This window comes from Aulonocara sp. 'chitande type north' Nkhata Bay, linkage group LG7 (assembly GCF_057382095.1).
Source record: "Aulonocara sp. 'chitande type north' Nkhata Bay isolate Kocher_YH1m ecotype deep benthic linkage group LG7, A_spYH_male_GT1.1, whole genome shotgun sequence".
In the NCBI taxonomy this organism is placed as follows: Eukaryota; Metazoa; Chordata; class Actinopteri; order Cichliformes; family Cichlidae; genus Aulonocara; species Aulonocara sp. 'chitande type north' Nkhata Bay.
In genome coordinates, this window is record NC_141350.1 from 45,737,959 (window position 1) to 45,760,736 (window position 22,778).

Sequence of the window (22,778 nt, forward strand, 5' to 3'; positions counted from 1 at the left end):
AGAAGGTTGGAAATACTGAAGATGGTCAAGAAATTGCTTCCATATGTCTGCAGCATAGTTGCGATACTATGACTGCATTTTAAGTGCCCCGCATGCTTTTGTAGAACATAATGCATGTATTTGATCCCATGTGTCATTAAGTGAAAATATAAATGAAAAAAGAAGAGCAATTGGTTTCCTTGCTGGAGCAAGAGCAGCATCTTTCTCAAAGTGATGCAGCTGTAGGCCTTCTTGTGAGAAGGTGGAAGGTTTGACTAAAATTCAATACTGTGAAAAACTCTTGAGTCACCCTTATTTCTTTATATTTTTAAGATGAAACTTAGAATAGGTGCCAAAGTTAACTGATACATATGCAAACATTAATGGAAATTCAGTATGCAAGACAAAAACAGTTGATACAATTCTAAAGAGCTTGAAAGTCAGTATTTTCGTATGACCACCTTTGTTCTTCAGCACAGCAAGAAGCTTTCTTGTCATTTCTTTAAATATTCTTCAGGAATAGTTCTCTAGATTTTTTGAAGACATCTAAAACTCCGTTCTGTCAAGATGGTCCCACTGCTTCAATAATGTTAAAGTCTGGCCTCTGGGGAGGCCAATCTATGACTGATATCGTACCACTGTTTGTTTTTCCAAATATGCTTTTACTGCATTGCTAGTCTGTTTGTTATGCTCTTGTCAGTCAGTCTTTCTAGACAATATTGTATTGTGGATCAAAATCTGATGGTACTTTTCTGGCTTAATAAATCCATATTAACAAGATCCCCCAAGACCACTGACTGAACTGTGGGCCCAAACACGATAGAACCTCTGCTGTGTTTTAGGTCTTTCCTAATATTGACAACAATTTAAACCACAAATGTCAAATTTGGATTCATCACTCCATGAAACCTGTTGCCACTGACTTTCAGTGCAGTTATTGTGTAATTTGGCATACCTCATCCTTTTCTCCCTGTTTTCCTTATGTAAGAATCATTTCTTGACAGCCACCCTTCCACTGAAATAATTTCTGATGAAACTTTGGGAAACATGGATCAATTGAAGAGCAAAATGTATACTGCACTGCACAAAGTCTGTGCAGGCCAGTCAAGTTCTTCCAGAACTCGCTCATCTCTGTCTTTATGGACCTTGCTTTGTGTGCAACACGAAGAGGCCATCTTCAAACTGTTCTGTCGGCATTGTTTTGGCACAATGCAGAGAGACAAGTACCGCTCTCCTGGCAACTGCCAAACCCAGACTTTTCCATCGGCATGCCAGATGAAGAACCAGGATTTGTCACCCCAGAACATACTGAACAAAAAGAACACACTGTTCTTGAGCCAATCTGAAGGCCATGTGAAGTTTGGAGCTCTGACTCTGCAGAAAGTTGTTGACCTCTGTGCACTATATGCCTCAACATGCACTGACCCCGCTCTGTGATTTTTCATGGCCTACCACGTCATGACTCAGTTGCTGTAGTTCCCAATTGCTTCCGCTTTGTTACATTACCACTAACAGTTGTCTGTGAAATATTCAGATAGAGGAAATTTCATGACTGGACTTGTTGCACAGGTGGCGTCCTATCACAGTGCCATGCTGGAATTCACTGAGCTCTTGAGAGCGACCCATTCTTTCACAAGAAACAGTAGAAGCAGTCTGCATGCCTACGTGCTTCATTATATACACCCGTGACCGTGGAAGTGATTGGAACACCTGAACTCAATGATTTGGATGAGTGAATACTTTTGGGAATTGAATGTATCTCTCAGGTCCTGTGTCAGGTCTTTGCTGGATTTTTTCCCGTTTTTATGGACATGACTTTCATATACTGCTTACCCGCTTTAGATAGTTTCTCACACCTGCTACATCTTCTTTTGTCCTGCACACCATGCTGAGATATGTCAAATTTTCAGCTAATAGCACTCTGGCAAACCCCTTGTTGGTGCAAAAATATAAATTTATGTCTGTCAAGCTGTGCTGTCTTTAGTATTTGTTAATACTTACTAAAAAAGTACAAACAAATGGTGTGTTTTTGTGATAGTCTCCTAGTAACAAAGTGCCTAAAAATTTAAAAAGGGTTCTTTGGTAAGTTGTCTGTTATGTGTAGACACAACACTGGTTCAGCCCTTAAACTAGGCTCAGTATATATAGGGCCTTGGTGGTCGGCACACTGAACGGCATCCAGAGGACGGTCTGTTTATTCAGCCTCACCTCTGGTGCCGGTGCCCACTTCTCAATTTTAAATCGCACATAGACATTGAGGGTTCCTGGGAGGGGCCGAGCTGTCACCAGCTGAAATCAAGAGAGGGTTGTTGGGACCGTGCCTCTCTTTTAAATGCACTCAAGAACAGCACCCATCAAGACCACACATGAGCGGAGTGAGGCATGGAGTCTTCTCACACCCACTTCTCTGTTTGCCGTCTGGGGCAGGGGGCTGGGAAGAGGAACTGGCCGTCTGGTTGGGGTCTGGGCTTCAGGTCTCTGGGCCTGGGTCTGCTCTGGCTTAGCCAGCTGCTGATGGAACCTGTGGGCTCATCACCGGCTGCTGAGTGACCCCCGTTCCAGGGCTCTCCTCACCTTTTTTCTAGGCGTTTGCCCCTGCAGTGGTCCTGCAGACACACGCAGGTGCACACACAATATTGTATGCTGCTCAATAAAATTTAATATTTCTTATTTACTGTTAGCAATGCATATGTTGGTTGTTGCTGTGGTTTCCAAACTGTGTTTTTGCTTGTTTTTTTCAGCAGGTGGTGAAGCAGATTTTCAGTGTTTTTTCTCTCTCTATCCCTCTTCTTCTCTATTTTCTCTCCCTTTCCTCTGTTAACTTTCTCCCCCCCACTTCTCTTTCTTCTTCTTTTTCTTTTCTGTCCCCCGGTCTTGTCTGGTCTGATTGTAAAAACTCAAAATAAAAACAAACAAACAATATATTTATTAAGCTTTATATTACAGAACAAGCAAACGATAATCGTACAGTTAACATAAGATTTACATTAAACAACATAGTCCCCAAAATAAACAAATATAGATAAAAATAAAATAAAATAAAACCAAATCAAGCATGGGTAAAACAAACAAAACAAGAGCAAATAATAAATACAAAAAAAATACAAAACAACTCAGCACCAAGTATCATTTTCTAAGTTAATTCCCTTCATAATGTCTCAGAAACTCAATTAAAGGTAACCATATTTCTTCAAATATACTCCCTTTGCTCTGACAATATGAGTAAGTCGTTCCAAATCAACACTTGATGCCATCTCCTTCACCCAATCTAATAAAAATCTAATAAAATATGACTATCAAATGGACCAGTATAGCAAAAGCTATAATGGTCCACTTGGAAATATAAATATGTTGGACATCAGTTGTGACTGCTAAAAAAGAAAGAAAAAGAAAACAAAATTAGGCTAAGTTTTTAATTTTTAGATTGGTGTTAAGTGGTTTACTGGGTCATTATAGTTAAATTAAAAAAAATAGAGAGGTAATATGCTAAAATTCTATTACAGCCTGCCCGATGTGGTATTGATGAGCATACTTCTTGAGACTTTGGCTGTCTAAAAATCTTTGAGTAAACTGTTTTCAAAAAGTTCAGTGTTTTTATGGTAATATCTGCACTGATTTGCCCAAATCTTTTCTCTGATATATGCCCTCCATACACCAAAAAAGAAAAAGATGAAAACAAACTATGAAACTAACTAAAACAAAACCTTTTGAATAAAAACTAAACTGAATTAAAAAAAAAAAAAAGTCAAAACAACCTACAAACACATCCCTATGAAAATGGTCAGGTACAAGGAGTGGACTGAAAATGAGTGGAAAAAGCACCGAGTGGCCTCAAGAAAGACCTCTAGACAGCCTGAAGAACTCTTTGCAGTATGGCTCATTGAAGTCTTCAGCGCTGTAGACTTCTTTATAGGACCCTGGTTTAGGCCGAGGAGCATACGTCACACATAGTAACATATAGCCCCCACGTGTTGTTGCTAAACATACCATAAGCTTGTTCGGTGGTCTGTACTTGTGTTATACTGCAAAGGGCCTTTTATGTCACTCCTAAGTCCCTGCTGCGTCATTACGTATTTAAGCCTTTCACGCAAACCCCGTAGTATTATTGTAAGACAGCCAACTTGACCTCGTAAGTACACAATAAGAAGTCAAATTCAAATGGTCCCCCCATTATTTTTAGACTAAAAGGGGGAGCTGTGCCTTTAAAACTGCACACTGTGCTTAACGTTACTTCGCGAGATTTGCTTGGCGCCGCGACCTCATGTGAGGCACCTCCTGCGCGAGCCAGTCAGACGTTACCTCTGCAGAGGAAAACGCAATGAAGCCCTAAAAAACACTGACCATTTAAAAAAAAATCTTTAACCCTGGGGCGGGGGAAAACAATTTGTTGCCCCGAATTACCGTTGTAACTTGTTTATCTGAGGCGTAAGACGGCGGCGCAACGATGTGGATCCAGGTTCGTACTATAGACGGGAAGGAGACACGAACCGTTGATGATCTTTCTAGATTGACAAAAATTGAGTCCTTACGCCTGAAAATACAAGACATCTTCAATGTAAGCCCGCAACAGCAGCGCCTCTTCTACCGAGGGAAACAGGTAAAGCCGTGTTTTTGTTTCACCCCGTCACGCAACAGTCAGTTTTTTGACGCTTGGCGAGAGGGTTACGGGTTGCTCGTTGGAGAGTGAGCGGTCCTCCTCTGAGTGTTGTAGCCGTTTCGGACCCTTGCGAGCTTCCTGTTTTGATAGGAATTCGCCAATAGTTCTTGCGCAAGAGAACCGGGGGTACACCGTGTGCAGCAGTCCTCTGGGACGGCACGGATGCGTGTGCCTCCCCATTTTTGTCCCCCCCTCCCCACATTGTTTAGGTTGGTGCTGTGGAGAGCTGCATGCAACAAATGTCCCACCACAGTAGACATGTTTGTTTACATTGCCGCGCGAGAGAATAGGGAAGCTCGCGCTCTGTATCCACATGTAGAACGAAAGTAGTGCTGTGCAAACAAAACAGCCCACATCCCTCACAGATGTGCACCCCATTAACAGTTTTTTTCTTCTTTCTTTCTTTTTTGTACATTTAAGTATCCTGAAAACACGCTCACGTATATCTGCACTGTATTTCTAACTTGGGTGAGTCGTTTTTTCAAGCTTTTATTGATCCTGTGTTGTGTTTGCGCTCGTGGTGGGTTTTAAGGAAGTACAACACGTGCCCTGACATCTAAAAGCAAGTGTAGTGTTTACAATGTGGCGTCACCACGGTACTCTCACTGTACAGTGAGGACAGTGAGGGCTGTCTACTGTAAACATGCCTGCCTGCCTGCCCTGTCTGCCTTGCCTGACACTGTTGTGCACACACTGCGCTCTGTAACATCCAGATTCACACGGAATACAGGCATGTTTTGCATTAGACACAGAACTGGGGTCCAGACTCTGAGCCTGTCCTCAATGCCATATGATTCTGCTTTGCAAGGCATTGATCCAGTATTTATTTAGCCGCTATAAAAGTCTAATACTTATATTATAAATGCACAGTTAATATGGTATATATAGAAATCTGTGTTGGAGTTCATATTAAACAAAGTCTCTTTTATGTGCCCCTTATTACTTCAGCAGTCCAGGCTCTAGAACAAGAGTTTATACCTAAGCTACTAAAATGTTATCTTTTATTATAATTGCACCATTACTTATTTATTACATTAAGACTTTGCTAAATGAATGATAGTAACTGTTTTCTGTAGCGCATGATATGTCAAATGTTAAAGAAAAGCATTAATGTGTATTCTTAAATATTCTCAGGTAAATAAATATGACTTTAACCTTTTAGTGTGTGCTTTTAAATACTATTACAAGTATTATGTAAACAATCTAACATTTACATTGTATGTAATTTAATCTGCCCGCATAGACCACTTTGGCCTTTTATATTGCTTTCATAAAAAAAGGCAAAATGTAACATTTTTTGAGATATAAGTGGAAGCATGGTAATGTAGTATGTCACACCTGATAGCAGCAGTGTTCAAGGGGAAGTGTTACAAAAATAAAGAGCTCAAGACTAATTTGAGATTAAGACAATATCTGATTGGTTTTCAGGCTAGAATATGGCAAGAATATGTGGTAATTGGCTTCGGCTTGCAAGATTTTAGTGCACAATTTATCTATCTTTCATATTAATGAAAAAAAAAGCTCATCATCATCATCACTAGCTTTCCATGAAGACGATCGTGAAAGCTGTAATCAGCTTCCATGAGACAGGCGTGCACATTTGTGTGTGTCATGGCGGACGGTCGCATGCAGCTAGCAGCCTCACAGCCTCACAGCCTGTGCTTATTTCTTTATTTTAATGCATGCTGGCGCATTTTACGATCTACCACACACGCATGCATGCAGACTTTTTGTAGCTGTTGAAGGAGTCTATGCAAAAAGCATTAGGAAAATCTATGACTATCACCTGCGTTTCAAGTCCTGCACGTTTGAGTTCAGGGTCTTAATTATTCTGTCTTGCTTCAAATATATGTGCATAAGACATGAAAGAATCCAAATATAACAGCGTGACCTGCGATATCTGAAGGTGTGTAATGCGTGAAAGATCACTGGCTGTAACTATCAGTAATAAGCAGAGGATGCTTGCTGCTGGCAGGACACTGGTGCCTTGATTTATACTGAGTTTTAGCATAACATTACAAAGCTGATATTAACACAGTGTGAGTCAGCCAGCCGAAAAAGCCCCGAGGAAGCAGGCAGCCTACATGATATGTTGATCTCACTTTGTTTACATTCGTTTTTGCTTCCTTCTTCACATGTGTCAGGCTGTATTATAGGCCGAGGCATTCCTCTGCAAAATGGTCCTCTGTAGTTTCAAGCGGGCCTAACTTTCTTCTTCTTTGTCTAATTAAATGATAACAGGCGCTCGATTCTGACTCATGCGTGTCACAATGGGTTGATTTTATTGTGTCTTTTTTTTGTTGCCGCATATACTGCACGACAGAGTGAAAGGAAACTTCGAGAACTGTAGGCAGATTTTTACAGCCTAGCTCGCCGTTGCGCACTCATTACGGCAGATCAAAGAAGAACAAACTGTTGTGATGGAAAGCGATGGTTGAGTAGTTGCTTTTACACCTCTGCGCCTCTCTGGCTAGTAAACTAATTTCAGTGCTCTTAGCACCTTTTTTCTTTATAAAATCCATAATAGCTACCAAGCACAAAGCAAACTGCTCCTCTTTAAACTGTTTGTGATTTAATCAGGGGTAGTAGATAAAGTATAGTAGTGCTATTTGCTCGATGAACAATTAATGAGCTGTTACATTGCAGTTGTTATGTACTGTCGTAGCTGTGGCTGCAAAAGCTAGGCCTGTGTATTAAATCTGATGCTATGCTTCCTTTATTTCACTGGAAAATAAGTGGAGAGCGTTGATTGGGGGATTTCCATGTGTTAAGTAATGCATGGAATGAGCCAGTGACACGCAACATGCACTGGCTAGTGCCCTTACACGCACAGTGGTGCCTGCGCTCTGTGTTAGGATTTAGACTTGTAGCAGAGCAACTCGGTCTAATTCTCTTTTCAAAATGGCGTCTTGTTTTTCCCTCCAGCTCAGTGCTCACGCTGCCTCACCAGTTCAGACTCAAGCTTGCCCTTGAGTCGGAAGGGTCTCAAGCCAGAAGCTGTGCAACTTTGCCACGGTGTTTTGATGTTTCTTTGTTTGTTTGCATTTTCGCCGAGCGGTCCTAGTGTCTCTGTTTCACTTTGAACGTCTCTAGTCAGTCACATTCGCGAGCAGGCTCACACACACCTTCCACTGGCCGTGCGGCCTTTCTGCTCAGCGCCTACACTCATTTTGCAGCAGGCTTCACATTTACTTAGAGGTTTGACTTTTTCCTCAAGTGGTTTCAAGCTCAGCTTGCATTGCACTTATTTGATTTAAGTATGAAGCTTGTTTTATTTTTTTTTTAAATTTAATACCAAAGCAGCAACATGTTTTATGCGCAAAGAGTCGGGATGTCTTCCACTGTTGCTCTTGCCCTGTTGTCGGGCTATGGTTATTGGCTTGCTCCCATTCACACAGGCGCTCGCCGTGACCTAGATATGGTTACTCTTTGATTACACATGGATTGATGTTTTGCCTGCTCACTTGATGGGTTTTCTTTTGTTATTATTAAGTTGTAGATTTCATAGAAAATTTCAAGGGAAGCTGAGTTTTCTGCAGCCTTGAGTGCACACAGTCACACCCTTCTCCAACTGATAGACTGGACAAAGGGCAAATACAAAGGGAGCCATTAAACTACAACCATAGGCTTTCATGTTTTCACAGCTCTACATCTCCACCTCATGGCACTAAAAAAAGCCTACCTGTTTAACGCTGCAATGCAAGCTCTGTTACTTTCAAATAGAGTAATACGTTATTTGAATATGTAGACTAATTTAAAGGCCATTAAACTCTTAACTATGCACAGATGCTTTCTGATAACCACAAAAGATTGTTTTAAAAATGTTTGAAAACACAGAAAAGGCAAAAAACCCCAACAACTTTTGAATTGTAATCAAAGGAGCAACAAGCAAAGAGATTTTCATGTTTATGCAAACTTGTTTAATTTGAATGAATGTGGCCAAAGAGGACTGGTCCTCTTTATAATTTAATGATTAAGTAATTGACCTGCTTTATATAAACGATGCAAAACAGCACAGTGTGACATCTGTTACCTTGCCGGCACACTTCTCGTTAAAACCCGCCGTGCGAGCAGTCACCAGGTTATGAAAAGAGCTGCAAGTGGAAGTAACCTTTGTCACCTTTCTAGGTAATTTGTGCTGGCGAGCAGGGGATTTTTGGTAAATAGATTGGATGACTGTGGGCGGGTTGAAGAATATAAAAGAGCCAAGATGGAAGCCTTTATGTTGCAGGGAAGCAGACACACCCCGTGTCATTGTTTTTGGTAATTTGACCTATTTTGCTCAACTCCTTGCCATCATGGGGCGTGGGTGAAGAAAAAGAAGAAATTGTGCCGGAGCAGGGTGGTCTGCCCGAGCAAGGAGGCTATTTTCTGCCTCATTCTCACCGTCACTTCAGACCTTCTGGTGCTGGTATTAAATGCGCTGCGTTGCTTTCTTGGTCTGTTTATTTGATTCCACCTTTTCATCGTTACACTAAGCAGGTTGCCTAGTTACTTTAATGGCAGAGTGATTCGTGTATTAAAAGCCTTTAAAGTCATACATTGTGATACTGTGTGACAGTACGCTGGTAGAAAAGCGAACGATGGAGTTACCAAATCACTCTCCACCACCACCCCCACACACACCCCGGTTTTTGCTCTTTTATAGGTATTATTGGGTGTATATTCAAAACAATATAAACAGATTAGTTTCACAATGGGAGGTCTGAAACAGAAAAGGGATTGTGGTTTAATATCTCAAGAGTAATGTGAAGAGTGTAGATGTTCAGCATGTTTTTACAGCAGCTACAGGTCTTTGTCTTATCTCGGTTTGATTTTTTCTTTCTTTCTGACATTATACTTTGTGTTTTCTTTGGTATGATAAGCCATTAGTCTTTTAAAGGGCTGTCGAAATTCAGCAGAGAATTTAGCCTTGTTCGTTCGTAGCTGTTAATTTTATTCCATTCGACATTGTGATACACTCACAGGCGAGGGCGCGCGCACGTACACACACACTCTCGTGCAACATCGCCATGCCAAGGATATTTATTATTTTCGACTCTTCGAGCCTTTTGAGAAATCTTCAAGTCAAATGTTTCGGGTTAATCTAAAGCTTTGCCGTGATGTGCGGTCGTGACTAAAGTCAGTCTCCCCCTGGAACAGTAAATGACATTTCAGTGAGTCACACAATGAAGATATCAGAAGCAAGTGTTTTTAAATACTGCCGCGGTTATTGTGGGGAATAAAATGTCATGTCCTTAGTCAACGTTAACGGCATGCTGTCAAATACATCTCGTCCTCCTTGAATGTATAAAGCCCTTTTTCTTTCACCCCCAACATTTGCTGGGTTAGTTGCTTGTTCTTTGTTTTGGGGATTATTCATGTGAGTATGACTGAAGTCAGGACTGTAACATCTCGCAGCGAGAGGCTGATCACACTAATAGTAATGAAGCCGCTGTGGAAAGCAGGTAGAAGCAGCCCAGATATCATTTGTGCGTTTGGTGCAGTGCAATTCTGCTGTATGTTGTTCTCCTTCTCTGTCTGTCTGTCTGTCTGGGTGATTTTCCATCTCTCTGCCCCGCACTTCTCAGCAGTGAGGCTGCCTCTTTGCAGGTTCTGCCTGCAGTCCTAATGCATATTTTTTGGGGGGAGGTTTTTCTGTTTGTTTTGTGTACTTTTCTTGGTTTAATGCAGTATCAAGTCGCAAAAGATGGACAGACAGACAGACAAGGCAGCGGACGATAGGCAATTACTGAGGCTAAATCGAAGACCGAGCTTAGGCAGGGAGACAGAGAAAATGCTGATATAGACTACCACAGAAAGATAGACAGGTAAGCATAACAACCACTGTATGGCTGTATTTGCACCACTGCTTCTCTGATCTAAATTTCATGAGACTATTAAAAAAAAAACCACACAAAAAAAAAAAAGCATGCACGGATGGGGAAATTGTGATTGCTCCCTCTACTGCTCGGCTGCTACACGTCCAAGCGTTCTCCACCTCATTGTCAAATAACGAAAACGAGAGAGCAAAGGAGAGAGAGAGTGGCGGCCATGCTTGTCTCCCCGGCACAATGGGCTTGTGGGGTTGAGCGCTGAAATGAATAGCTGATGTCTGCAATGAGTTGGCGTGTCCACCATAAGCTTCACTCCTAAGGCAGTGGCTGCACTGTATGCTTAACAGTAGATCGTATGTGGTAGAAGAGTGTATTTGGATTTGTAATGGGCCCTCATGTGTTTTTTTTTGTTACTTGTGTTTTTTTGTTACTTGTCCCCCCTCCCAGAGGGGAGGGAAAAACATTTGCTGAAGCTCATATGCCACATTGCCTGTTAGGGCCATGCTGGTGATGATGATGATGATGGTGGTGGCGCTAGTTGTAGGTTGGTTGACAGTGATTTTATATATGATTCAGAGTCATCGGGGTGGGGTGGGGTAGGGGGTGCTCTCTTTCGGTTGTCATGGCAACCCAGTCATTTCTTTCCCCCCAGCTACATCTGCTATCACTTTAATTCATGCACCCAGATCTCTTATTTATTTTTTCCTGAGAAAAACCGCTGCGGATGCTAGAGAGCGGCGCCCGCATTTCAGCACATATCCCATTGTCATCGTCAGCAGCGATAGGTGCTAATTGTTACAAATGTTTGTTTTTTTTCCTTTTCCTCTACGCTCAGAACAATCAGTGAAACACTTAACTTGTACGTGTAGCTAATTGCATTCAATCAGTAGCAGAAAATTTCCCAATTTAAGAACAGAGAGTAAATGTTGTTGCTGCGTCTTTGAGCACCGCGTGCTTTTTGAATTTAAAAGCACGTGAACGTATCGGAAGTGCCGCGTGTGTTTTAATTTCCTCTCTCGAGTGCCGTAACAGTGTGTGTTCTACTCACTGTGCTCAGTGTTGTATTCTGGTGTTGTTTGTCCTTGACAAGCAGCCTCTTGTATTTGTCTGAGGGCACTCTGCAGTGCAGCGGTGGTTATTTCATTTTACACAGATGTCCATTTAGAAAGAAATGTAGAACAAAAGTAAAAAAGTGATGGTTTGTTATGGATTTAAAATGAGCTACAGTATTGCTAATGCACAGTTTAGTAGTGGTTGGAATAATCCTATTTATAAAAGTTAAAATATGTTGGTAAACTATTATTATTTCAAATGTATTATTGTCTTAGCAACATTTTAATAGCTTGTGTTTATTTATAGGCAGTGAAAATGATTGATTGCAGTGTTGTATACAGCAGTGGTTTTCTGCGTCTGTACATCTTTGCCTGTTAATGTTAAAGAGTGAGATTTTCATTTGTATTCATTTAGATGGAGGATGGCCAGACACTGTTTGACTACAACGTGGGTCTCAATGACATTGTTCAGCTGCTGATTCGCTCACAGACCGACCATCCAGACAGCCCTGCCACCAAGGACTCCTCGGGTGTTGGATGTAGTTCCATTTCTCCCCCCGATTCTAAGTGTGAAAGCCACAACTCCTCGGCTCTCGTCTCCCCCGCTGCTATGGAAACCACCAGTATAGACAATGACAGCAGCTTCAGTACCAGCACTGTTAATGAAACCAAGCCAGACGCCAGCATTACCAGTAACGCAACCAAAAATGGGTTCAAGTCCTGCAGCCCTGCGCAGGACACTCAGTCACCCACGTCCAGCAGGAACACACTAGTCGATCCAGGAATTGGCATGTACAAGGTGAGGATGACGGATGTAAATATTTTGGAAATGTTTGCATGGTTTTGTATTTGAGTGGCTGTTCTGGCTCTAGGCCAGCTTACAGAGAGTTTAGTGCCCTATAAGCTAACTCACTGCCAGAGACACTTGGGCAGGTTCTCCTGTTTATGTGGTTGTCAAATCAAATTAGAGACTAAATGTGTCTCTGCTCTTTCACTGCTGCTGAAAACGTCAGATTGCATGGCAATGATGACGTCAGTGTCATTTTGAGCATTAAATGTTGGCCGGTTGCAGTCATGTAATTAAGCCTGCCTGATGAAAGTAACCTGAAGAAAAATGGGTAGAAACATTTGATTTAAGCACTCCTTTTTTCTTACCAGTCATCTTTTACATTCCCTATTGTCTTATGTATTAGCACATCTGCTTAGATATAATATTCCAGCCACAAATTACCCTAAACTTTCTCATATGTAACCATATTCTGGTGTGTTGACACTTAGTTTTTTCCTCGCTCTTCAAGTGTTTGTAGGTCTGATACCCTAATTGCTTTGGGTATAAGCTTCACGTCGCTTACCTTGTCAGGATAGCAACCACACATAAGAAACAGGTTTATACAACTGGGTCACTAACCAGCTTAAAAATTATAAATAGAAAGTCAAAGCCCATACTGGGTATGGATGAGTCTGGCTGAGAATTATATCTGTGGGACTGGACTCAGTTTGATGCGTACAGTCCCGTCCAGCATGCAGGAAAATCAATAATCAAGTAGATGAGCTGCAAATTGTGCTACTGACTTGACTGGATTTTAAGGCCACATGCATTCACAGTCTCTAAGCATTCAGCACAGACATGGTGTTGACAAATAAACACGAGTAGAATAAATTAATGAATACTTGTGAAATATTTCTGCACAAAAGCATTAAAAATAAACAAAATTAGCACGAACGTGACACACAGGTATAAGTGGTTTGCATGTTTAAACTCATTCAATATGGAAAATTTCAAATCTTTTGTCTTCTTGGACTGTTGTGCAATTTTAAGGTTTAATATGTGACATTTCCAGATTAAGATATCAAGTAATTACTAGACCAGAGTTTTTTCAATTCAACATAGTCAGGTTTTCTTTGTGTTAGCTGGCTTGACAGACCCTAAAACCCCAGTTTAATGGGTATCACAATGATAGTTATCAACTTTCTTTGTTAAACCAGGCTTTCTGCTTCAAGCTCCCATTTTTTTCAGTGTATTTGGATCAACTAAGCACTGCCTAGTCCAATCACAGATGTCATCAGAGGAATAGGTGATAGAGATCTATGAAGAATATAAAAAATATGACAGTAAAATGCAAGATTGGTGCTGTAACTGAGGCATGATGGTAGGCCTAATACTGCAGAAAATTGTTTATTTGATCATTACAAGCTTACATAGTGGTGAAATAAATATATTAATATATTCATTTTTCCACTCATGGAACTCATGAGTGCTGTTTATTTCTAACGTGACAGCTGCACATTAAACTGCAAACTAAGGTTGGGCGATTGGACGAATATATTGAATATCGATCGTTTTTACAAGCGCAGTTTATTTATTTATTTATCCATGGGTAAGTTTGCTAATGATGTCGGTTGAAGCTAACAGAAGCATTCAACAGAAATAATGTTTTAATGGCACCCTCCTTCAGCTGCGAGCAGATGCACACCTCAGAGTGCACCCAAATGCAGCAGCGATTCGTTTACTCAAACTCATAAGAAAAAGAAAGCACGGCAGTAGCCCATGTTCAGAAAAAAGAAAAGCATTTTATTTAAATAGAAAAACAGATTGGTGGGGAGAGAAACAAAGAGAAAATGGCTTCTTTTTTCCACTATAACCGTGTTTACAGGCTGTTCCAGTGTTTATCTGTCTTACATACTTGACCAAACAACATATAAGTTAAAAATCAAAATGTCTCTTCCAGTGAACAAAAAAACCCCTCAGACGTAAAGTTAAGTCTTTTGTGCGATTTGACGCATCTCAAATAAATAAATAAATACATGAATAATCTAAAAAGTAGCTATATTAATACTGAAATAAACAAGAAAAGAAGGTAAAATATTCCCTCCAAACAAAACTTATAAATTCTTTGACAGGAAAACAAGCATGTTTACTTTATCAGGTTTTAGCAGCGGTTAACAATATTACCAGCAGTGTTGAAGACAGTGCTTGTGGCTGGTATACACAGATATTTCCGTGTCATGTGTGATATCAATGGGAAACGTATTTCATGCATTTTCCACCAAGCCAGTGGATCGTCTTCGACTTCCTCGCTGAGGTAACAGTCCGTTATCTGCGCCTTCTCCTCCAGTGTGCAATTTGGCAATTAGCTTGTCCATGTTTGGACTTCTTCTGTGTTCTAAACGCGCAAATCAAAAAGTCTGCACATGCGCGAATATATCACCTATCGTTGGTTATTGAACTGACGATTGTTGGTTGGAAAATTTGTACATATCGTCCAACCTTACTGCTTACAATTAATAGTTACGTAGCGTAATGAAAAGGAGACATGGGAATTGCTTCATTTTTTCCTAGATAAAATAAATTTTATTTGACTGAAAGGCCACCAGTCAAATAAAATTGGAGATAAATAGCCTAAAAATATAATTAATCAACTCCAGTAGTGTTCTAAAAAAGCCAGACACAGTTTGTACCACTCTTAACTTTACTGCTGGACGTTATTCCATGGTGCTAAATGTGTGATACAGCCACTAGGAAAAATGTATATTCCCCCAACTGGTTGGTGAATGGTTGTTAGCGGTTGCTGGCTGTCGCCACACGAAATTCGTTGCAGAGGTTGCTGCATAAACAGCCTTCATCTGACTGCTTTAACTGCTTTGGCACTGTGAGGGACCAAGCAGCCAAGGCATAGAGGACACAGGCAAAAAATATCTTCAAAAAGGGTTTTCTTTAATTTAACCTAGAGCTGGGCGATATGAGATTTTTTCATATCACGATATGTTTTTTTCATTTCAGGCGATAACGATATCTATCACGATATAAGCCAAATAACTATATTTGTAAGATTTAAATGTGCCGTTGCTCACAAGTAAAATGTGAAATAATCAGCAGCTTGTTTTTATTTAAATATTTATTTCCCATAATAAGTTCAACAGGGTAGATGTACTTAAGGAACATGAGACTTTTTCAGATAAATAAAGGCAAATATTGCAAACTACACAAAAGGCAGCCGCTAAAGCGTTTAAGTTTCAAAATAGAACAAACGAAACAGACTAAATCGTCAATTCCACTTAGAAACAAAATATTAATTCTAAAAATAAATCTTAGTTTGTTTTACAGAAGAACAGACAAAACTGACTAACTTTTGTCAATATCAAATAAACTGAGAACTAAAAGGAAATTCTCAATCTCTCCTTGTTGTATAGCTTAGCTTTTCAAACAGTTTTAACAGTTACTTTAGTCTGACAAAAGCCGAATGACGAATTAGCGCTTCCAGTCAGAGACTGAGGCTACGTCCACACGTACACGGGTATTTTTGAAAACGGAGATTTTCCGTTTTCGTTTTAAAAAATAATCCCGTTCACACGTAAAGGCAGAAATGAAGGAAAACGCTGCTATGAACATGCCAAAGCAGCAGGTGGCGCTAGATTCCTAACCGTGCAGAAATGTTGGCCAATCAGAAGTCTAGAAGCCTCGGTGGGAAAAAGTAAACAAAGCTGCGGCATAGAAGCAGAACCGAGTCGTAAGTGTGGAGGGACAGTAACTGTGTGTATATGTAAGCATTTAAACACTGCAGAGAGTAGAATTAACAGTAACAGTATTGTAGAAATTCATTTCACCGAAACAATAACGTGGCGCACAGTGTGACGCATGCACCAGTTTATTGTATTTCCAGACTTGCTTTCGGCACAATTTACAGTGCACGCTACTCTGTTTTTTGTCAGACTTGAAATAGCCGAAATACCTTCACACTACGGAACTTCTATGGCTCTTCCGTTCGACAATCTCTCCGGCATTGGAACCATCATCGGTTTTCTCTTCGGTCACGCTCGGTTGATTTTTCTAGTCGGCACACTCATTTCCTCCATTATGCGCTGGCTCCATTACCCGCTGGCTGCTTCCCAAACAAACACACGTGCAGCTTGGCACTTGTTCTGTACTTAGCAAGTCACGCGACGTGACTGCGGCTGTGATTGGTTCAGCTCTGCGCTACTGAATTTGGATCGGCTGACCTTTTTTTATCTTTTTTTTTTTTTTTAAGAGGACAAGAGCGGCGAGGTCTATCGCGATAGCTTAATTTCTCTATCGAGTAAAAGTTATATCGCGATACATATCGTTATCGTTCTATCGCCCAGCTCTAATTTAACCCTCAAAAAAGTTAAAAAATGACAAAATTCAAAAACATAATTAGCAGGCCCATAAAAGAGGTCAACTAAATATAACTCCACGAAAAGTAATTTCCAGAAACTTAAACAAACAAAGTGAGACACAACTTAACTCGCAAACTGACCTAATTACAAAGACACATGAGGGTAGCTTTTATAATGGTTTGGCAAAACCATTTACACATAGTAGGGGGAAACAAAAACACACACTAATATTAACTAAGCACAGAATAACCTAACTAAACCTAAAACACCCCTACTCCTGGTAAGCCCATGGTTGGTCCTGCTGAGCAGGCATTTTGTTCCCGGAGTCCTCAGCCACGCCTTTTGCCCAGACAGGAAACAGCCACCGCCCAAACCCAGGGAACTCAAAGAAAGAGAAACATAATTAATATAACAAAACATTTTAGAAAAACCACACGATGCTACTATGTCCTCGTAATATCAGTGTTAGGTTTAACCAAATGATTAATGAATTATATTAATGAAGAAAACTGCAAAGCAAACTAATAAAGTGAACAAATGGACTAATCACAGGCACACAAGTAAACATCACATGGTAAGCAGCCAAGTGTCTGCATATCTCAATTGTAAGGTAAAGATCCCTACAATCTTAGAAGAACAACCCCACAGACTTGGCGACAGTGGGCAGGAAAAACTCCCTTTTATAGCTGGAAGAGATCGGAACTAGGCAGCAATCTGCCTCAGACAGTTGGGGAGTGAGGGGAAAGAGAAGAGAAAAAAGTGAGCTTAGAGATATATGACAAAAAAGAGACGTTGAAACAATCATGCAATCATTCAGTGTGGTTATACTTGTTTTAATGTAAATGTTTTGACAGCAAAGCTAGGCTAATCCAGAGTTGGATTTGCAATGAAGGAGTGGTTGAGTCTTATTACGTTTCATTTTCAGTTAATTAGCTTGGCATATATTAGCATTATGCTGTTTCTGGCTATTCTTTTAGCCTAAAAACTGTAAAAACATTTAAATTCAGCCCATGAAAACCTCAAAATACATTAGCAAACATGCATGTGCTTTTACAGAGGATATCCCAAAAGAGTCATCACTTTTGAAATATTTTTTTTCTTTCACTAAAAGCTACTTTCAGCTGCTTCTTTATTCATAAGGGATTTCCACAGTGGGTAGCTCCGTATGTTTGATTTGGCAGATTTTATTTATTTATTTATTTTTTACGCTGGATGCTCTTCCTGATGCAACCCCAAAAGGATTTGTGTCTTTTTTTGTCTTTCAATATATAATGTTATTCTTTCCAATCAAAGGTTTTGTTTTTTATCCGTTCCACTGAATAACATTCACTCTGTGATGGTTTGTTTTTTGTATTTACTAAGTGAAAAAGATAATAACAGGGTTATTGCTGTTTTAGAATTTTGACTCTGGCATGTGCTGTATTAGTCTTTGACACTGGATGTTATAATCCCCCTACACATCAGCTCCTCAAAAAAAAAAGACGATATTTGTGTGCGGGGTTCGAACAGGACCGGGTGTTAATTTAGTCATTTTCTCTCCTCAGATTAACGAGCTGGTGGACTGCAGAGACGTCAGCATCGGTGCCTGGTTTGAGGCCTGCATTGAAAATGTGACACGCGCTCCCAAAGGACAGATAACGCCCACAAAGGGCAAGGTGGGCCGGCCCCCAAAAAGGACTAATGGAAAACTGGAGGCCGAGCAGGGACAGGCCCACGGCCACGGTCAAAACACGGACAGTAACAGGACTAATGTTGTGTTAAACTCTGAGAGTAACGGAGCCTCCACCTCTCAGACAGACTCTACAGCAGCGTCGGAGAGCAAGGAGAGAGAAGAGGACGTAATTTACCACATTAAATATGAAGAGTAAGTAGTGGCCCATTCTACTGATGCAGCCTAGCAGTGATAACAAACGCGGCACATCGGTGCGGCGGCATTTTGTTCTGGTGAAAGAAAATCATTCTAGACGCTCAAATCCTGCCCGATCGAAATTTTTTAGCGCCAATGCAAAATGTTTGCCTTCCTCACAGCAGAAAGTACGGTTTCATATCCCAGGTATTAAAAACATTTTTGTTCATGCAGCCAGTGCGTTCACCACTAAACATAAATGTGCTGTGTGCTTCTTTATGGTACTGCTGGCTGCAAGCATCACTAACCGCTGGGAATAGCAGCCTGTTTTCTCCTGGCAGTCCGGGGGATGGAGAAAGGGGGTTTGTGTAGTTGATACTACAATTTGGACTCTATCTCGCGCATACCCCTTTTCCAGCAAATTCATTCAAAAGCCGATGTTTCCATGGCAACTCATGAGTTCTCAGGAGCATTACCTCTTTGCTTGCCTTCTTCAGCTTTGTCTGTAATTGCTGTGAACATGCCACCGGTGAGACATAGCCTCCTCGCCGTGTCTATCGTAGTGTGCATGTGTTTCTGTCAAGGGATGCTGCGCCAGAGAAATGGTATCGGGGGTTTGTTGAGCAGTCATTGCGTTTTCTTTTATGTGGGCTTCATTCCCATTTGGCATCCCCCAGTTTCCCAAATCTCCAGTATTCAGCTTTGATTCAGTTTTGTATCATTTGCAGCGGGATAAGAATGCTCCTGTAAGGGGAATTAACAAATCTACATCGTTTTTTCCCCCCTTTTCATTAAAACATATAAAATATCATTCTTATGAATCACATATGCTTCTGTTTATTTAGTTTGCTTTAGTCTCAGGTTCCTTATTTGGATTATTCCATTGTTGAAAGTCAGGAGAGACAGAAAAGGGAGAGAAAGGGAGAAACCAGTTAGAACAGCTTTAAACGCAGGATGTTACCATAATATTTGATTTGCATCTTTACCAGCCAAGAATATGATCGCAGTTAATGTTCTTCCCACTATCCGCAATTATTAGCTTTCGTTTTCAGTACGAGCTTATCCAGTATATTCTTTTGCCTCCTACTAAGTGCATATTTACCTCTCTGTCCTGAGCACCATTCCAGGTTTTTTCCATCATTTTGTTTGCCAGAGAAAATTCGAGGGTGGTTAAGATTCCTCTTCCTTCCCACGCACACGCACTCCCCCTCAAACACCTGCCTGTACAGTCTGAGAAAGACAACCAGCCCTACGAAATGAACCGCCATGTTTTTGCATGCAATGTTTGGGGCAGTATTGCGACAGAACATAATGAGCCGCAAAAATGGAAACGGGGCTAAATGTTGGGACAATCTCCTCTTGGCTGCTCTGAGGAACTGAGCGTGTGCGCTAGACTGTTACATTTTTGCTGAACCCGACATAAGTGTAAGATTCTCGTAATCATTAAGGACATCACAGGCAAATCTAAATTACAGTTGGAGGTTTTCTGCATTGACTACCCCCTAAATTTTGGGCTGATATTTATCTAAACTACAATTAGGCTATTCATAGGCAATTCATAGTAAGTGAACTTCTCCAAAACATGCCTGGAGAATTTAACCAATAAAAATCACTTATATAGTTTATTCAATCCTCTTCTTAAGAAGGATTGGATCTTCTTAAGAAGTGTGGACCACTTGAATTGAGCTTTGAATATAAATTAAACTTTTAATTCATCTTTCCTTTGACCTTAGAAGAAGCTGTATAGTTACGTGTTACATTAAAGACCCAGATGTTATTCAGTCCATTGTAAGATAAAGTTAATACAAATAGAGAAAAATTCAGGGGTCTTCCGAGGAGTAAGAGAATTCCCTACAAGTTGATAAAATCTTTGTTAGATGTCTAAAAGACTATAAGAAAAAATAAACATGAAAACTGAAGATTTATTTATAAGAATAGGAAAGCCACTTTCAAAAGATTTCAAAGCGACCAGTTAGGCTACGTCTACACTTAGCTGGATAAATTTGAAAACGGCGTTTTCGTCTAAAAACGCTCCGCGTCCACACTATTGTTTTCAAACTGTACGTTTCTGTACTGCACATGCATGAAATGTAAGACGATTCGACATGCGTCATTCCCATCTGCCGTTTATTTACTTTCCGGCTCTTTGAAACGTTGCAGCAAAGCGTCGACTTTTACAAGTTTTATCTGGAGCTATCTGGAGCACGTACAAACTGATATTAATCTTTAATAGGGCTGTCAAAATTGAGAGCAAACAAAACAACTGCTGGACAACGCCGTCCGCCATCTTAGTTGAATTGGCCACATGACTGCATAATATGACTAAAATGCGTTTTCGAAAGCCAGCGTTTTCACAGTCCACACTGTGACGCGAAAACGGCATTTTCCATTTTATCCACTTTGGAGAGCGTTTTCAAAAAGCTCAGTTTTCCTTGACCATAAGCGCCGTCTCAGTGTGGATGGAAGGCCAAAACGGAGAGAAAAAGATGTGTCTTCAAACCAAAATGTATTAGTGTGGACATGGCCTTAGATACTTGACAAAAGCCCAAAATAAAACCCTGCATACCAACATCCAGACCTCATGTGTAAAGCATGGTGGAGGTGGCATCATGATTTCAAGTTGCTTTGCTACACTATGGTCAGGTCATCCTAAATAACCCTGTAGAAAAGAACAAATTCAAAATTAGGGCTGTGCGATATGACCAAAATCTCATATCCCGCTATGAGACATTTATCGTCCTGACAACGATATATATCACAAAAATCTTCTGTAAATTCTGTGAATCTCGGGCATTTTTCAGGGCAGCCATTTTTTTGTGAGTATTTATTACACGGCGTGCTGCGGGGAAAAGCCTGTTCTAACGTTTGAGTTTAAGGTTTGTTTTGAGCACCTGACGGCTCTTCTTTTGCTTCTCGTCCCTAAACTCTCTCCATACTCTTTCATGTGATTCTTGCATAGGTGGTAGAAGAGGTTTGCCATGTTTGAGTCTGTGGTGGGGTTATTTTAAATATAAGAGAAAGAGAGAACTTTAAGAAATGAATAAACAGTTTATTTTGTAAAACCACGAAAACAAACGATAGCGTAATATGAAACGATAGACGTTTTCATATCGTCGTCCGATATATATTGTTATATCGAACAGCCCTATTCAAAATTGTGTCAGGAAACATTATAGGGGAATTTTGGGGCAGCAGTCCATGATCTGAACCTTGGGTCATGTAACAAGACAATGACACAAAATCCACAAATTGAAAACAGGTTTTAGGATGACCTGGACATAACTTGAAGTGGGGTGGTATGACATTTAAAGTGCTTTTCAGTCAGTATATCGACGTGTTATTAATGATTAATTATTATTCTTTGGTCTTTTAAGTGCCACAAGAAGCTACAGAAAATAGCTTAAGGAAATTTTGTTTAAAGAATAGCGATATATAACGATATTACAAGGAAATGTGGAATGGAGGCAACAGCATTCAATGCAAACAAAATCAAAGGCATTTTCCAGCCTTCTATTTCAATCAGCTACTCTCATTGGTGACACATACCTCATTCAAAGTGTGAATCAGTTGCCATAATGTGCCAGGAGTAATATTGTAGTGGAATAGTAGTGACACAGTGTAAGTAAAACATGAGCACAAAAGTAGCACAAATGTTGTTTTCTGCCCTGAAAGGCAATGGCTGTACTAAAACTATGATGTTTTATGATGTTTTTATTACAATGTGATGAGGTCAGCCTGTTAGGACGTCATTGTGACGTCATAGGGTGTCATATCGAAAAAAAATCCCAACATGTTTTTTCATATGATGATTACTTGATGTGGTTTCTTGACATTTTTTTCAACATCAACTTAATCAAAATTAAATCAGCTCGAGTTGTTTGTGCTATCTACTAGGGCTGCCACAAACGATTATTTTGATAGTCGACTAGTCACCGATTATTTTTGCGATTAGTTGACTAATCAGATCATCATCCATTGGACGTAAAACGTACAGCTTATTGCACCAGCATGAATCTGCTCTTATATAACTATCATTAGCTTACAGCTTTAAGTGTTTAAAGTATGTGCTAACTAAAAATAAAGACTAGATGGTAGTTTTTTAAATTTTAATGAAATTTGCAGATTGTTTCAGTGAAGTTTAATAAACTCCTTGCTATCTAAAATATAACAGGACACGGGAGTATATTCTCCAGCATCTCACACTTCTGATGATCAGTTGTCTGCTTGACGTTTATTCAGCTGTGTAAAAACTATAACCTTAATCTCAGCCAAACCGATTTACTCAGGAACAA

The 22,778-nt window shown here is 40.3% G+C and overlaps 1 protein-coding gene across 3 annotated transcripts in view; it reads left to right on the forward strand.

Moving 5' to 3' along the window:
* The window catches only part of uhrf2 (ubiquitin like with PHD and ring finger domains 2), a 51,365-nt gene that overhangs the window by 411 nt on the left and 28,176 nt on the right, over positions 1–22,778 (forward strand). Inside the window, exons 1-3 of one of the 3 annotated variants that reach the window (XM_086300763.1) lie at positions 4,229–4,576; positions 11,920–12,303; positions 18,185–18,504. In XM_086300763.1, the coding sequence (XP_086156889.1) occupies positions 4,424–4,576; positions 11,920–12,303; positions 18,185–18,504 (857 nt within the window). In that variant the 5' untranslated portion in view covers positions 4,229–4,423. Of the gene's footprint in view, positions 1–4,228; positions 4,577–11,919; positions 12,304–18,184; positions 18,505–22,778 lie in introns of those variants that run through there. The other 2 variants (XM_086300762.1, XM_086300764.1) reach the window with 2 other exon arrangements.